General features: G+C 35.2%; 1 protein-coding gene across 1 annotated transcript; it reads left to right on the top strand.

The window, feature by feature from the left end:
- The first annotated feature begins 360 nt into the window (after positions 1-360).
- LOC143246791 (uncharacterized) lies at positions 361-18,155 on the top strand. The gene is made up of 2 exons (XM_076493945.1): positions 361-453; positions 15,323-18,155. The coding sequence occupies exon 2, from the start codon at positions 15,362-15,364 to the stop codon at positions 15,944-15,946; it is 585 nt and encodes a 194-aa protein (XP_076350060.1). The 5' UTR covers positions 361-453; positions 15,323-15,361; the 3' UTR covers positions 15,947-18,155.
- Positions 18,156-18,401: the final 246 nt, after the last annotated feature.

Here is an 18,401-nt window from a genome sequence, read left to right as displayed (position 1 = left end):
ACGTGGACCTGTTGGGCAGGGTTAAAAACCTGCAAGGAAGGTAAGAACCAACTCCGAAAATGTGTTTTAACTTTTACTTCAATTTGCTTTCTAATTTTTGAGTTTTTGAGATACTTTTAAGTTAAAGATCAAGTTTAATCAGGAAGAACCAAAAGAAACACACACATTGTTGGATGTGTAACAGTGAAACATTAGTGTCAACGAAGTGAAATCTACTTGAGAAAAAACTGGTTTCGATCTTGTACAGTTAAACTGGCTACCGAAACTTTTAGAATAATTCAAATATAAAGTTAAAACACTTCAGTGTCTTTAAAGTTAGTGAAAATTACTGATTAATTCAAGTATTCTATTTGTAGGTTAGATTTAATTCTCGGAAAAACTGGATCGAGAGCAAAAGATGTTTACCAGTCCAAGATTAGTCTAGCTTCCAGAATAGTGAAAGTAGAAAGAGCGGTAAGTATCTATAGAAACCACACAGTAAGTGAGAGTAGAGAAAACGGTAAGTATCTATAGAAACCACACAGTAAGTGAGAGTAGAGAAAACGGTAAGTATCTATAGAAACCACACAGTAAGTGAGAGTAGAAAAAACGGTAAGTATCTATAGAAACCACACAGTAAGTGAGAGTAGAGAAAACGGTATCTATAGAAACCACACAGTAAGTGAGAGTAGAGAAAACGGTAAGTATCTATAGAAACCACACATTAAGTGAGAGTAGAGAAAACGGTAAGTATCTACAGCAACCACACAGTAAGTGAGAATAGAGAAAACGGTAAGTATCAAAAGAAACCACACAGTAAGTGAGAGTAGAGAAAACGGTAAGTATCTATAGAAACCACACAGTAAGTGAGAGTAGAGAAAACGGTATCTATAGAAACCACACAGTAAGTGAGAATAGAGAAAACGGTAAGTATCTATAGAAACCACACAGTAAGTGAGAGTAGAGAAAACGGTAAGTATCTATAGAAACCACACAGTAAGTGAGAGTAGAGAAAACGGTAAGTATCTATAGAAACCACACATTATGTGAGAGTAGAGAAAACGGTAAGTATCTATGGAAACCACACAGTAAGTGAGAGTAGAGAAAACGGTAAGTATCTATAGAAACCACACAGTAAGTGAGAGTAGAGAAAACGGTAAGTATCTATAGAAACCACACAGTAAGTGAGAGTAGAGAAAACGGTAAGTATCTATAGAAACCACACAGTAAGTGAGAGTAGAGAAAACGGTAAGTATCTATAGAAACCACACAGTAAGTGAGAGTAGAGAAAACGGTAAATATCTATAGAAATCACACAGTAAGTGAGAGTAGAGAAAACGGTAAGTATCTATAGAAACCACACAGTAAGTGAGAGTAGAGAAAACGGTAAGTATCTATAGAAACCACACAGTAAGTGAGAGTAGAAAAAACGGTAAGTATCTATAGAAACCACACAGTAAGTGAGAGGTAGTAGAAAACGGTGAAGTATCTATAGAAACCACACAGTAAGTGAGAGTAGAGAAAACGGTAAGTATCTATAGAAACCACACAGTAAGTGAGAGTAGAGAAAACGGTAAGTATCTATAGAAACCACACAGTAAGTGAGAGTAGAGAAAACGGTAAGTATCTATAGAAACCACACATTATGTGAGAGTAGAGAAAACGGTAAGTATCTATAGAAACCACACAGTAAGTGAGAGTAGAGAAAACGGTAAGTATCTATAGAAACCACACAGTAAGTGAGAGTAGAGAAAACGGTAAGTATCTAAAGAAACCACACAGTAAGTGAGAGTAGAGAAAACAGTAAGTATCTATAGAAACCACACAGTAAGTGAGAGTAGAGAAAACGGTATCTATAGAAACCACACAGTAAGTGAGAGTAGAGAAAACGGTAAGTATCTATAGAAACCACACAGTAAGTGAGAGTAGAGAAAACGGTAAGTATCTATAGAAACCACACAGTAAGTGAGAGTAGAGAAAACGGTAAGTATCTATAGAAACCACACAGTAAGTGAGAGTAGAGAAAACGGTAAGTATCTATAGAAACCACACAGTAAGTGAGAGTGAGAAAACGGTAGTATCTATAGAAACCACAGTAAGTAGAGTAGAGAAAACGGTAAGTATCTAGAAACCACACAGTAAGTGAGAGTAGAGAAAACGGTAAGTATCTATAGAAACCACACAGTAAGTGAGAGTAGAGAAAACGGTAAGTATCTATAGAAACCACACAGTAAGTGAGAGTAGAGAAAACGGTAAGTATCTATAGAAACCACACAGTAAGTGAGAAGTAGAGAAAACGGTAAGTATCTATAGAAACCACACAGTAAGTGAGAGTAGAGAAAACGGTAAGTATCTATAGAAACCACACAGTAAGTGAGAGTAGAGAAAACGGTAAGTATCTATAGAAACCACACAGTAAGTGAGAGTAGAGAAAACGGTAAGTATCTATAGAAACCACACAGTAAGTGAGAGTAGAGAAAACGGTAAGTATCTATAGAAACCACACAGTAAGTGAGAGTAGAGAAAACGGTAAGTATCTATAGAAACCACACAGTAAGTGAGAGTAGAGAAAACGGTAAGTATCTATAGAAACCACACAGTAAGTGAGAGTAGAGAAAACGGTAAGTATCTATAGAAACCACACAGTAAGTGAGAGTAGAGAAAACGGTAAGTATCTATAGAAACCACACAGTAAGTGAGAAAACGGTAGAGAAAACGGTAAGTATCTATAGAAACCACACAGTAAGTGAGAGTAGAGAAAACGGTAAGTATCTATAGAAACCACACAGTAAGTGAGAGTAGAGAAAACGGTAAGTATCTATAGAAACCACACAGTAAGTGAGAGTAGAGAAAACGGTAAGTATCTATAGAAACCACACAGTAAGTGAGAGTAGAGAAAACGGTAAGTATCTATAGAAACCACACAGTAAGTGAGAGTAGAGAAAACGGTAAGTATCTATAGAAACCACACAGTAAGTGAGAGTAGAGAAAACGGTAAGTATCTATAGAAACCACACAGTAAGTGAGAGTAAGTATCTATAGAAACCACACAGTAAGTGAGAGTAGAGAAAACGGTAAGTATCTATAGAAACCACACAGTAAGTGAGAGTAGAGAAAACGGTAAGTATCTATAGAAACCACACAGTAAGTGAGAGTAGAGAAAACGGTAAGTATCTATAGAAACCACACAGTAAGTGAGAGTAGAGAAAACGGTAAGTATCTATAGAAACCACACAGTAAGTGAGAGTAGAGAAAACGGTAAGTATCTATAGAAACCACACAAGTGAGAGTAGAGAAAACGGTAGAATAGAAACCACACAGTAAGTGAGAGTAGAGAAAACGGTAAGTATCTATAGAAACCACACAGTAAGTGAGAGTAGAGAAAACGGTAAGTATCTATAGAAACCACACAGTAAGTGAGAGTAGAGAAAACGGTAAGTATCTATAGAAACCACACAGTAAGTGAGAGTAGAGAAAACGGTAAGTATCTATAGAAACCACACAGTAAGTGAGAGTAGAGAAAACGGTAGAGTATCTATAGAAACCACACAGTAAGTGTGAGAGTAGAGAAAACGGTAAGTATCTATAGAAACCACACAGTAAGTGAGAGTAGAGAAAACGGTAAGTATCTATAGAAACCACACAGTAAGTGAGAGTAGAGAAAACGGTAAGTATCTATAGAAACCACACAGTAAGTGAGAGTAGAGAAAACGGTAAGTATCTATAGAAACCACACAGTAAGTGAGAGTAGAGAAAACGGTAAGTATCTATAGAAACCACACAGTAAGTGAGAGTAGAGAAAACGGTAAGTATCTATAGAAACCACACAGTAAGTGAGAGTAGAGAAAACGGTAAAGTATCTATAGAAACCACACAGTAAGTGAGAGTAGAGAAAACGGTAAGTATCTATAGAAACCACACAGTAAGTGAGAGTAGAGAAAACGGTAAGTATCTATAGAAACCACACAGTAAGTGAGAGTAGAGAAAACGGTAAGTATCTATAGAAACCACACAGTAAGTGAGAGTAGAGAAAACGGTAAGTATCTATAGAAACCACACAGTAAGTGAGAGTAGAGAAAACGGTAAGTATCTATAGAAACCACACAGTAAGTGAGAGTAGAGAAAACGGTAAGTATCTATAGAAACCACACAGTAAGTGAGAGTAGAGAAAACGGTAAGTATCTATAGAAACCACACAGTAAGTGAGAGTAGAGAAAACGGTAAGTATCTATAGAAACCACACAGTAAGGTGAGAGTAGAGTATCTATAGAAACCACACAGTAAGTGAGAGTAGAAAACGGTAAGTATCTATAGAAACCACACAGTAAGTGAGAGTAGAGAAAACAGGTAAGTATCTATAGAAACCACACAGTAAGTGAGAGTAGAGAAAACGGTAAGTATCTATAGAAACCACACAGTAAGTGAGAGTAGAAAACGGTAAGTATCTATAGAAACCACACAGTAAGTGAGAGTAGAGAAAACGGTAAGTATCTATAGAAACCACACAGTAAGTGAGAGTAGAGAAAACGGTAAGTATCTATAGAAACCACACAGTAAGTGAGAGTAGAGAAAACGGTAAGTATCTATAGAAACCACACAGTAAGTGAGAGTAGAGAAAACGGTAAGTATCTATAGAAACCACACAGTAAGTGAGAGTAGAGAAAACGGTAAGTATCTATAGAAACCACACAGTAAGTGAGAGTAGAGAAAACGGTAAGTATCTATAGAAACCACACAGTAAGTGAGAGTAGAGAAAACGGTAAGTATCTATAGAAACCACACAGTAAGTGAGAGTAGAGAAAACGGTAAGTATCTATAGAAACCACACAGTAAGTGAGAGTAGAGAAAACGGTAAGTATCTATAGAAACCACACAGTAAGTGAGAGTAGAGAAAACGGTAAGTATCTATAGAAACCACACAGTAAGTGAGAGTAGAAAAAACGGTAAGTATCTATAGAAACCACACAGTAAGTGAGAGTAGAGAAAACGGTAAGTATCTATAGAAACCACACAGTAAGTGAGAGTAGAGAAAACGGTAAGTATCTATAGAAACCACACAGTAAGTGAGAGTAGAGAAAACGTAAGTGAGAGTATCTATAGAAACCACACAGTAAGTGAGAGTAGAGAAAACGGTAAGTATCTATAGAAACCACACAGTAAGTGAGAGTAGAGAAAACGGTAAGTATCTATAGAAACCACACAGTAAGTGAGAGTAGAGAAAACGGTAAGTATCTATAGAAACCACACAGTAAGTGAGAGTAGAGAAAACGGTAAGTATCTATAGAAACCACACAGTAAGTGAGAGTAGAGAAAACGGTAAGTATCTATAGAAACCACACAGTAAGTGAGAGTAGAGAAAACGGTAAGTATCTATAGAAACCACACAGTAAGTGAGAGTAGAGAAAACGGTAAGTATCTATAGAAACCACACAGTAAGTGAGAGTAGAGAAAACGGTAAGTATCTATAGAAACCACACAGTAAGTGAGAGTAGAAAAACGGTAAGTATCTATAGAAACCACACAGTAAGTGAGAGTAGAGAAAACGGTAAGTATCTATAGAAACCACACAGTAAGTGAGAGTAGAGAAAACGGTAAGTATCTATAGAAACCACACAGTAAGTGAGAGTAGAGAAAACGGTAAGTATCTATAGAAACCACACAGTAAGTGAGAGTAGAGAAAACGGTAAGTATCTATAGAAACCACACAGTAAGTGAGAGTAGAGAAAACGGTAAGTATCTATAGAAACCACACAGTAAGTGAGAGTAGAGAAAACGGTAAGTATCTATAGAAACCACACAGTAAGTGAGAGTAGAGAAAACGGTAAGTATCTATAGAAACCACACAGTAAGTGAGAGTAGAGAAAACGGTAAGTATCTATAGAAACCACACAGTAAGTGAGAGTAGAGAAAACGGTAAGTATCTATAGAAACCACACAGTAAGTGAGAGTAGAGAAAACGGTAAGTATCTATAGAAACCACACAGTAAGTGAGAGTAGAGAAAACGGTAAGTATCTATAGAAACCACACAGTAAGTGAGAGTAGAGAAAACGGTAAGTATCTATAGAAACCACACAGTAAGTGAGAGTAGAGAAAACGGTAAGTATCTATAGAAACCACACAGTAAGTGAGAGTAGAGAAAACGGTAAGTATCTATAGAAACCACACAGTAAGTGAGAGTAGAGAAAACGGTAAGTATCTATAGAAACCACACAGTAAGTGAGAGTAGAGAAAACGGTAAGTATCTATAGAAACCACACAGTAAGTGAGAGTAGAGAAAACGGTAAGTATCTATAGAAACCACACAGTAAGTGAGAGTAGAGAAAACGGTAAGTATCTATAGAAACCACACAGTAAGTGAGAGTAGAGAAAACGGTAAGTATCTATAGAAACCACACAGTAAGTGAGAGTAGAGAAAACGGTAAGTATCTATAGAAACCACACAGTAAGTGAGAGTAGAGAAAACGGTAAGTATCTATAGAAACCACACAGTAAGTGAGAGTAGAGAAAACGGTAAGTATCTATAGAAACCACACAGTAAGTGAGAGTAGAGAAAACGGTAAGTATCTATAGAAACCACACAGTAAGTGAGAGTAGAGAAAACGGTAAGTATCTATAGAAACCACACAGTAAGTGAGAGTAGAGAAAACGGTAAGTATCTATAGAAACCACACAGTAAGTGAGAGTAGAGAAAACGGTAAGTATCTATAGAAACCACACAGTAAGTGAGAGTAGAGAAAACGGTAAGTATCTATAGAAACCACACAGTAAGTGAGAGTAGAGAAAACGGTAAGTATCTATAGAAACCACACAGTAAGTGAGAGTAGAGAAAACGGTAAGTATCTATAGAAACCACACAGTAAGTGAGAGTAGAGAAAACGGTAAGTATCTATAGAAACCACACAGTAAGTGAGAGTAGAGAAAACGGTAAGTATCTATAGAAACCACACAGTAAGTGAGAGTAGAGAAAAAACGGTAAGTATCTATAGAAACCACACAGTAAGTGAGAGTAGAGAAAACGGTAAGTATCTATAGAAACCACACAGTAAGTGAGAGTAGAGAAAACGGTAAGTATCTATAGAAACCACACAGTAAGTGAGAGTAGAGAAAACGGTAAGTATCTATAGAAACCACACAGTAAGTGAGAGTAGAGAAAACGGTAAGTATCTATAGAAACCACACAGTAAGTGAGAGTAGAGAAAACGGTAGTATCTATAGAAACCACACAGTAAGTAGAGTATAAGTATCTATAGAAACCACACAGTAAGTGAGAGTAGAGAAAACGGTAAGTATCTATAGAAACCACACAGTAAGTGAGAGTAGAGAAAACGGTATCTATCTATAGAAACCACACAGTAAGTGAGAGTAGAGAAAACGGTATCTATAGAAACCACACAGTAAGTGAGAGTAGAGAAAACGGTAAGTATCTATAGAAACCACACAGTAAGTGAGAGTAGAGAAAACGGTAAGTATCTATAGAAACCACACAGTAAGTGAGAGTAGAGAAAACGGTAAGTATCTATAGAAACCACACAGTAAGTGAGAGAGAAAACGGTAAGTATCAAAGAAACCACACAGTAAGTGAGAGTAGAGAAAACGGTAAGTATCTATAGAAACCACAGTAAGTGAGAGTAGAGAAAAACAGTAAGTATCTATAGAAACCACACAGTAAGTGAGAGTAGAAAAACGGTAAGTATCTATAGAAACCACACAGTAAGTGAGGAGTAGAGAAAACGGTAAAGTATCTATAGAAACCACACAGTAAGTGAGAGTAGAGAAAACGGTAGTATCTATAGAAACCACACAGTAAGTGAGAGTAGAGAAAACGGTAAGTATCTATAGAAACCACACAGTAAGTGAGAGTAGAGAAAACGGTAAGTATCTATAGAAACCACATAGTAAGTGAGAGTAGAGAAAACGGTATCTATAGAAACCACACAGTAAGTGAGAGTAGAGAAAACGGTAAGTATCTATAGAAACCACACAGTAAGTGAGAGTAGAGAAAACGGTAAGTATCTATAGAAACCACACAGTAAGTGAGAGTAGAGAAAACGGTAAGTATCAAAAGAAACCACAGTAAGTGAGGTGAGAAAACGGTAAGTATCTATAGAAACCACACAGTAAGTGAGAGTAGAGAAACGGTAAGTATCTATAGAAACCACACAGTAAGTGAGAGTAGAAAAAACGGTAAGTATCTATAGAAACCACACAGTAAGTGAGAGTAGAGAAAACGATAAGTATCTATAGAAACCACACAGTAAGTGAGAGTAGAGAAAACGGTAAGTATCTATAGAAACCACACAGTAAGTGAGAGTAGAGAAAACGGTAAGTATCTATAGAAACCACACAGTAAGTGAGAGTAGAGAAAACGGTATCTATAGAAACCACACAGTAGTGAGGTGAGAGAAAACGGTAAGTATCTATAGAAACCACACAGTAAGTGAGAGTAGAGAAAACGGTGAGTATCAAAAGAAACCACACAGTAAGTGAGGTAGAGAAAACGGTAAGTATCTATAGAAACCACACAGTAAGTGAGAGTAGAGAAAACGGTAAGTATCTATAGAAACCACACAGTAAGTGAGAGTAGAGAAAACGGTAAGTATCTATAGAAACCACACAGTGAGTGAGAGTAGAGAAAACGGTAAGTATCTATAGAAACCACACAGCAAGTGAGAGTAGAGAAAACGGTAAGTATCTACAGCAACCACACAGTAAGTGAGAGTAGAGAAAACGGTAAGTATCTACAGCAACCACACAGTAAGTGAGAGTAGAGAAAACGGTATCTGTAGAAACCACACAGTAAGTGAGAGTAGAGAAAACGGTATCTATAGAAACCACACAGTAAGTGAGAGTAGAGAAAACGGTAAGTATCTATAGAAACCACACATTATGTGAGAGTAGAGAAAACGGTAAGTATCTATAGAAACCACACAGTGAGTGAGAGTAGAGAAAACGGTAAGTATCTACAGCAACCACACAGTAAGTGAGAATAGAGAAAACGGTAAGTATCAAAAGAAACCACACAGTAAGTGAGAGTAGAGAAAACGGTAAGTATCTATAGAAACCACACAGTAAGTGAGAGTAGAGAAAACGATAAGTATCTATAGAAACCACACAGTAAGTGAGAGTAGAGAAAACGGTAAGTATCTATAGAAACCACACATTATGTGAGAGTAGAGAAAACGGTATCTATAGAAACCACACAGTGAGTGAGAGTAGAGAAAACGGTAAGTATCTATAGAAACCACACAGTAAGTGAGAGTAGAGAAAACGGTATGTATCAAAAGAAACCACACAGTAAGTGAGAGTAGAGAAAACGGTAAGTATCTATAGAAACCACACAGTAAGTGAGAGTAGAGAAAACGGTAAGTATCTATAGAAACCACACAGTAAGTGAGAGTAGAGAAAACGGTAAGTATCTATAGAAACCACACATTATGTGAGAGTAGAGAAAACGGTAAGTATCTATAGAAACCACACAGTAAGTGAGAATAGAGAAACAGGTAAGTATCTATAGAAACCACACAGTAAGTGAGAGTAGTAGAAAACGGTAAGTATCTATAGAAACCACACATTATGTGAGAGTAGAGAAAACGGTAAGAAAGTATCTATAGAAACCACACAGTAAGTGAGAATAGAGAAAACGGTAAGTATCAAAAGAAACCACACAGTAAGTGAGAGTAGAGAAAACGGTAAGTATCTATAGAAACCACACATTATGTGAGAGTAGAGAAAACGGTAAGTATCTATAGAAACCACACAGTAAGTGAGAATAGAGAAAACGGTAAGTATCTATAGAAACCACACAGTAAGTGAGAGTGGAGAAAACGGTATCTATAGAAACCACACATTAAGTGAAAGTAGAGAAAACGGTAAGTATCTACAGCAACCACACAGTAAGTGAGAGTAGAGAAAACGGTATCTATAGAAACCACACAGTAAGTGAGAGTGGAGAAACGGTAAGTATCTATAGAAACCACACAGTAGTAGTGAGAGTAGAGAAAACGGTATCTATAGAAACCACACAGTAAGTGAGAGTGGAGAAAACGGTAAGTATCTATAGAAACCACACAGTAAGTGAGAGTAGAGAAAACGGTAAGTATCTATAGAAACCACACAGTAAGTGAGAGTAGAGAAAACGGTAAGTATCTACAGCAACCACACAGTAAGTGAGAGTAGAGAAAACGGTATCTATAGAAACCACACAGTAAGTGAGAGTGGAGAAAACGGTAAGTATCTATAGAAACCACACAGTAAGTGAGAGTAGAGAAAACGGTATCTATAGAAACCACACAGTAAGTGAGAGTAGAGAAAACGGTATCTATAGAAACCACACAGTAAGTGAGAGTAGAGAAAACGGTAAGTATCTATAGAAACCACACAGTAAGTGAGAGTAGAGAAAACGGTAAATATCTATAGAAACCACACAGTAAGTGACAGTAAAGAGAGCGGTATGTATCTATAGAAATAATACAGTAATGGACAGTAAAGAGAGCGGTACATATCTATAGAAATAATACAGTAAGTGGCAGTAAAGACAGCGATACGTATCTCCAGAAAAAACACAGTAAGTGACAGTAAAGAGAGCGGTATCTATAGAAACCACACAGTAAGTGACTGTAAAGAAAACAGTACGTTTCTTAGAAATCACTCAGCGAGTGACAGTAAATTGAGCGATATCTATAGAAACGACAAAGTTAGTGATAGTAAAGAGAGCGGAACGTATCTAGAGAAACCACAGAGTAAGTGACAGCAAAGAATACACGTACGTTCGTTATTTAGTAGATTGAAGAAACAGAGAGTAAGTTGGGCCAAAATACATGTAACTAGATGTACGTTATTTGTTTGCTACATTGAAGACATACAGAGTAAGTTAAACCAACAATACATGTAACTAGATGTACGTTAGTTGTTTGCTATATTGAAGACATACAGAGTAAGTTAAACCAACAATACATGTAACTAGATGTACGTTAGTTGTTTGAAGACATACAGAGTAAGTTAAACCAACAATACATGTAACTAGATGTACGTTAGTTGTTTGCTACATTGAAGACATACAGAGTAAGTTAAACCAACAATACATGTAACTAGATGTACGTTAGTTGTTTGCTACATTGAAGACATACAGAGTAAGTTAAACCAACAATACATGTAACTAGATGTACGTTAGTTGTTTGCTACATTGAAGACATACAGAGTAAGTTAAACCAACAATACATGTAACTAGATGTACGTTAGTTGTTTGCTACATTGAAGACATACAGAGTAAGTTAAACCAACAATACATGTTACTAGATGTACGTTAGTTGTTTGCTACATTGAAGACATACAGAGTAAGTTAAACCAACAATACATGTAACTAGATGTACGTTAGTTGTTTGCTACATTGAAGACATACAGAGTAAGTTAAACCAACAATACATGTAACTAGATGTACGTTAGTTGTTTGCTACATTGAAGACATACAGAGTAAGTTAAACCAACAATACATGTAACTAGATGTACGTTAGTTGTTTGAAGACATACAGAGTAAGTTAAACCAACAATACATGTAACTAGATGTACGTTAGTTGTTTGAAGACATACAGAGTAAGTTAAACCAACAATACATGTAACTAGATGTACGTTAGTTGTTTGAAGACATACAGAGTAAGTTAAACCAACAATACATGTAACTAGATGTACGTTAGTTGTTTGCTACATTGAAGACATACAGAGTAAGTTAAACCAACAATACATGTAACTAGATGTACGTTAGTTGTTTGCTACATTGAAGACATACAGAGTAAGTTAAACCAACAATACATGTAACTAGATGTACGTTAGTTGTTTGCTACATTGAAGACATACAGAGTAAGTTAAACCAACAATACATGTAACTAGATGTACGTTAGTTGTTTGCTACATTGAAGACATACAGAGTAAGTTAAACCAACAATACATGTAACTAGATGTACGTTAGTTGTTTGCTACATTGAAGACATACAGAGTAAGTTAAACCAACAATACATGTAACTAGATGTACGTTAGTTGTTTGCTACATTGAAGACATACAGAGTAAGTTAAACCAACAATACATGTTACTAGATGTACGTTAGTTGTTTGCTAAATTGAAGACATACAGAGTAAGTTAAACCAACAATACATGTAACTAGATGTACGTTAGTTGTTTGCTACATTGAAGACATACAGAGTAAGTTAAACCAACAATACATGTAACTAGATGTACGTTAGTTGTTTGCTACATTGAAGACATACAGAGTAAGTTAAACCAACAATACATGTAACTAGATGTACGTTAGTTGTTTGCTACATTGAAGACATACAGAGTAAGTTAAACCAACAATACATGTAACTAGATGTACGTTAGTTGTTTGCTACATTGAAGACATACAGAGTAAGTTAAACCAACAATACATGTAACTAGATGTACGTTAGTTGTTTGCTACATTGAAGACATACAGAGTAAGTTAAACCAACAATACATGTAACTAGATGTACGTTAGTTGTTTGCTACATTGAAGACATACAGAGTATGATAAAACAACAATACATGTAACTAGATGTACGTTAGTTGTTTGCTACATTGAAGACATACAGAGTAAGTTAAACCAACAATACATGTAACTAGATGTACGTTAGTTGTTTGCTACATTGAAGACATACAGAGTAAGTTAACCTAACAATACATGTAACTAGATGTACGTTAGTTGTTTGAAGACATACAGAGTAAGTTAAACCAACAATACATGTAACTAGATGTACGTTAGTTGTTTGCTACATTGAAGACATACAGAGTAAGTTAAACCAACAATACATGTAACTAGATGTACGTTAGTTGTTTGCTACATTGAAGACATACTGAGTAAGTTAAACCAACAATACATGTAACTAGATGTACGTTAGTTGTTTACTACATTGAAGACATACAGAGTAAGTTAAACCAACAATACATGTAACTAGATGTACGTTAGTTGTTTGCTACATTGAAGACATACAGAGCAAGTTAAACCAACAATACATGTTACTAGATGTACGTTAGTTGTTTGCTAAATTGAAGACATACAGAGTAAGTTAAACCAACAATACATGTAACTAGATGTACGTTAGTTGTTTGCTACATTGAAGACATACAGAGTAAGTTAAACCAACAATACATGTAACTAGATGTACGTTAGTTGTTTGCTACATTGAAGACATACAGAGTAAGTTAAACCAACAATACATGTAACTAGATGTACGTTAGTTGTTTGCTACATTGAAGACATACAGAGTAAGTTAAACCAACAATACATGTTACTAGATGTACGTTAGTTGTTTGCTACATTGAAGACATACAGAGTAAGTTAAACCAACAATACATGTAACTAGATGTACGTTAGTTGTTTGCTACATTGAAGACATACAGAGTAAGTTAAACCAACAATACATGTAACTAGATGTACGTTAGTTGTTTGCTACATTGAAGACATACAGAGTAAGTTAAACCAACAATACATGTAACTAGATGTACGTTAGTTGTTTGCTACATTGAAGACATACAGAGTAAGTTAAACCAACAATACATGTTACTAGATGTACGTTAGTTGTTTGCTTAATTGAAGACATACAGAGTAAGTTAAACCAACAATACATGTAACTAGATGTACGTTAGTTGTTTGCTACATTGAAGACATACAGAGTAAGTTAAACCAACAATACATGTAACTAGATGTACGTTAGTTGTTTGCTACATTGAAGACATACAGAGTATGATAAAACAACAATACATGTAACTAGATGTACGTTAGTTGTTTGCTACATTGAAGACATACAGAGTAAGTTAAACCAACAATACATGTAACTAGATGTACGTTAGTTGTTTGCTACATTGAAGACATACAGAGTAAGTTAAACTAACAATACATGTAACTAGATGTACGTTAGTTGTTTGAAGACATACAGAGTAAGTTAAACCAACAATACATGTTACTAGATGTACGTTAGTTGTTTGAAGACATACAGAGTAAGTTAAACCAACAATACATGTAACTAGATGTACGTTAGTTGTTTGCTACATTGAAGACATACAGAGTAAGTTAAACCAACAATACATGTAACTAGATGTACGTTAGTTGTTTGCTACATTGAAGACATACAGAGTAAGTTAAACCAACAATACATGTAACTAGATGTACGTTAGTTGTTTACTACATTGAAGACATACAGAGTAAGTTAAACCAACAATACATGTAACTAGATGTACGTTAGTTGTTTGCTACATTGAAGACATACAGAGCAAGTTAAACCAACAATACATGTTACTAGATGTACGTTAGTTGTTTGCTAAATTGAAGACATACAGAGTAAGTTAAACCAACAATACATGTAACTAGATGTACGTTAGTTGTTTGCTACATTGAAGACATACAGAGTAAGTTAAACCAACAATACATGTAACTTGATGTACGTTAGTTGTTTGCTACATTGAAGACATACAGAGTAAGTTAAACCAACAATACATGTAACTAGATGTACGTTAGTTGTTTGCTACATTGAAGACATACAGAGTAAGTTAAACCAACAATACATGTTACTAGATGTACGTTAGTTGTTTGCTACATTGAAGACATACAGAGTAAGTTAAACCAACAATACATGTAACTAGATGTACGTTAGTTGTTTGCTACATTGAAGACATACAGAGTAAGTTAAACCAACAATACATGTAACTAGATGTACGTTAGTTGTTTGCTACATTGAAGACATACAGAGTAAGTTAAACCAACAATACATGTTACTAGATGTACGTTAGTTGTTTGCTAAATTGAAGACATACAGAGTAAGTTAAACCAACAATACATGTAACTAGATGTACGTTAGTTGTTTGCTACATTGAAGACATACAGAGTAAGTTAAACCAACAATACATGTAACTAGATGTACGTTAGTTGTTTGCTACATTGAAGACATACAGAGTAAGTTAAACCAACAATACATGTTACTAGATGTACGTTAGTTGTTTGAATACATACAGAGTAAGTTAAACCAACAATACATGTTACTAGATGTACGTTAGTTGTTTGCTACATTGAAGACATACAGAGTAAGTTAAACCAACAATACATGTAACTAGATGTACGTTAGTTGTTTGCTACATTGAAGACATACAGAATAAGTTAAACCAACAATACATGTTACTAGATGTACGTTAGTTGTTTGCTACATTGAAGACATACAGAGTAAGTTAAACCAACAATACATGTAACTAGATGTACGTTAGTTGTTTGCTACATTGAAGACATACAGAGTAAGTTAAACCAACAATATATGTAACTAGATATCCGAATGGTTGTTTTGTAGATTGAAGACATAGAGAGTAAGTTGGACCAGCTGATTGAAATGTACTTAGAAGACCGACAACGTTATAACCCACCGGTAACATCTAATAGTATGACACCATCTATAATGACGTTGGCGCCCCCTCCAAGTCCTGTCCCACTCCCGGTTTCGTCTTCGTCCATTCTACCTTCGCAGCCAAAATTCAACTATAATCTGGATAACAAAAATGACCTTAATAGCCATGTGACGAAGAATCCTCGTCGACTTATAGAACGTGGAAACTCGGACCTCAGTCAGCGGTTGAAGAAAAAGGTGAAACTGTGTTATTCTCTGGAGACGAGAGTTTCTGAGCAGCTGAGGAGGTCTGCGGAAAGAGATTCGTATTTGTGTCCAAGTATACACATTGAGTCGGAGAACCAAGTGGACTTCCAGAACACTCTGCACACTTCGGTCGGGGCATGCTCCGATGCTAGCACAGACATGGAGTGCCTCGTCACGAGCGAGGGTGAGACAGACTCATGTCCTGAAGAATCAAATGTCACTCATTTTCTCACTGATTCTGACTGTGATGTCAGCACCATTACAGTTACACTTCCCGAAATGTTAGCGTCAAGTAGGAATCAGGTGAAAGACTTAAAAACTTAAGTTTTGTTCTGCCATCTAGTGACGTTTTGTGAAATTACGTTTCTTAGTCAAGCTTTAAATTTTATATATAGTGAAAAATGTTTCCATTATGAACAGTTTCCAAATAATTCCATCCATTATACCCTCGTAAGTAGCTCTTTTTTGTGGTCAAAGTAATTCTTGGGGTGTAAGGCTGTACCACCAGGAAATATTTAGAATCTCAGGAATCACTATCAATTATTAGTGGAGGTTTTGAGGTATAATTAAACTAAGCGCATTTCTAACTCCCACCGATACCACTTATGTAAAGGTAGGACTGTAAGTTTAACTTGTTAGAACATGTGGTATGAAATCTTTTTTGTTGTTGTTTAAGTTGTTAGAACATGTGGTATGAAATCTTTTTTGTTGTTGTTTAACTTGTTAGAACATGTGGTATGAAATCTTTATTGTTGTTGTTTAAGTTGTTAGAACATGTGGTATGAATTTTTTTTTTTGTTGTTTAAGTTGTTAGAACATGTGGTATGAAATTTTTTTTGTTGTTGTTTAAGTTGTTAGAACATGTGGTATGAAATCTTTTTTGTTGTTGTTTTAGTTGTTAGAACATGTGGTATGAAATTTTTTTTGTTGTTGTTTAAGTTGTTAGAACATGTGGTATGAAATTTTTTTTGTTGTTGTTTAAGTTGTTAGAACATGTGGTATGAAATCTTTTTTGTTGTTGTTTAAGTTGTTAGAACATGTGGTATGAAATTTTTGTTGTTGTTGTTTAAGTTGTTAGAACATGTGGTATGAAATCTTTTTTGTTGTTGTTTAAGTTGTTAGAACATGTGGTATGAAATCTTTTTTGTTGTTGTTGGAATTTGTTTCTTTTTTTTTACTTTGTAAGAAAAACAAAAGTCGTAAAGTTCGGAATTCGATTGTGTATTTTGTTCTGTATTGTATATTCGTGGTATGAGAAAGTATGATTTTGAATCTAGTTTGTGTTTTTAGATTTGTGATTATTGGTTTATAACTTAATATATTTACTTGGTCAAGTTAATTTTAGTTTGATATAAAATATATCGACTTTCAAATAGAGCCTTACCAACTTTAGCTAACTTATGTAGTTATGGATAATTAACGCTGACCCTTTAGAAACACAAGAATTAAAGCCATAATATTGAGGTAACTTAACCAGTGTTTGTGAGCTTTTTGAAATCACGTATTCATATAAATAAACCAAGTTCTCAACCGTTCTTAGCCTTGTATAAATCTCAGGAAAGCACGCTTATCACATAGTTCTATATAGCATTATTCACTTCTATAGAAGTCACATTTGTTCTGCCCAGACCTTCATATCAGTAACCTTTTGATCTTTAAATCTCATGAACACCTAGTTTCCCTATTCACAATCTACTATAGCTTTCCATGTCATGAACACCTAGTTTTCCTATTCACAATCTCCTATAGCTTTCCATATCACGAACACCTAGTTTTCCTATTCACAATCTCCTATAGCTTTCCATGTCATGAACACCTAGTTTTCCTATTCACAATCTCCTATAGCTTTCCATGTCCTGAACACCTAGTTTTTCTATTCACAATCTCCTATAGCTTTCCATGTTATGAACACCTAGTTTGTATGTTCACAATCTCCTATAGCTTTCCATGTCATGAACATCTAGCTTTTCTATTCACAATCTCCTATAGCTTTCCATGTCATGAACACCTAGTTTTTCTATTCACAATCTTCTATAGCTTTCCATGTCATGAACATCTAGTTTTCCTATTCACAATCTTCTATAGCTTTCCATGTCATGAACACCTAGTTTTTCTATTCACAATCTTCTATAGCTTTCCATGTCATGAACATCTAGTTTTCTTATTCACAATCTCCTATAGCTTTCCATGTCATGAACACCTAGTTTTCCTATTCACAATCTCCTATAACTTTCCATGTCATGAACACCTAGTTTTCCTATTCACAATCTCCTATAGCTTTCCATGTCATGAACACCTAGTTTTCCTATTCACAATCTCCTATAGCTTTCCATGTCATGAACACCTAGTTTGTATATTCACAATCTTCTATAGCTTTCCATATCATGAACTTCCAGGCTTTCCAAGCTCGCGATTTATTTCTTTTTGTAATAAACATTATACTTGTGCGGACAAGCCTAACAATTCGGTATGTTAAAAAAACGGATCGATTTCTTATTATACTTACTTACTGTTGTAGCAACGTAACTGATGAACAGGCGTTGAAAATATATGAACGTGTTAATCCATAATAAAATATATTAACATGCTAATATATAAAATATATTAACATGTTAATATATAAACGTGTTAATATGTGTGATCAATATGTTAATATACAAATGTAAATACGCTGACAAATGGGTGTCTAAACCACATTACAGACGTTTTTCCTTTGCTACAATGATATCAAGCATGTTAAAATGTTAATATAGGGTTTCTACAGCGATATCGAAGGTGT

This window comes from Tachypleus tridentatus, chromosome 3, assembly GCF_004210375.1.
Source record: "Tachypleus tridentatus isolate NWPU-2018 chromosome 3, ASM421037v1, whole genome shotgun sequence".
NCBI classification, from domain to species: Eukaryota; Metazoa; Arthropoda; class Merostomata; order Xiphosura; family Limulidae; genus Tachypleus; species Tachypleus tridentatus.
The sequence above is the reverse complement of the archived record's forward strand: the minus strand, read 5'-3'. Positions and strand labels throughout refer to the sequence as shown.

Coding starts and splice junctions, on each gene's coding strand:
- LOC143246791 (XM_076493945.1), top strand. CDS start 15,362: ATGTACTTAGAAGACCGACAACGTTATAACCCACCGGTAACATCTAAT.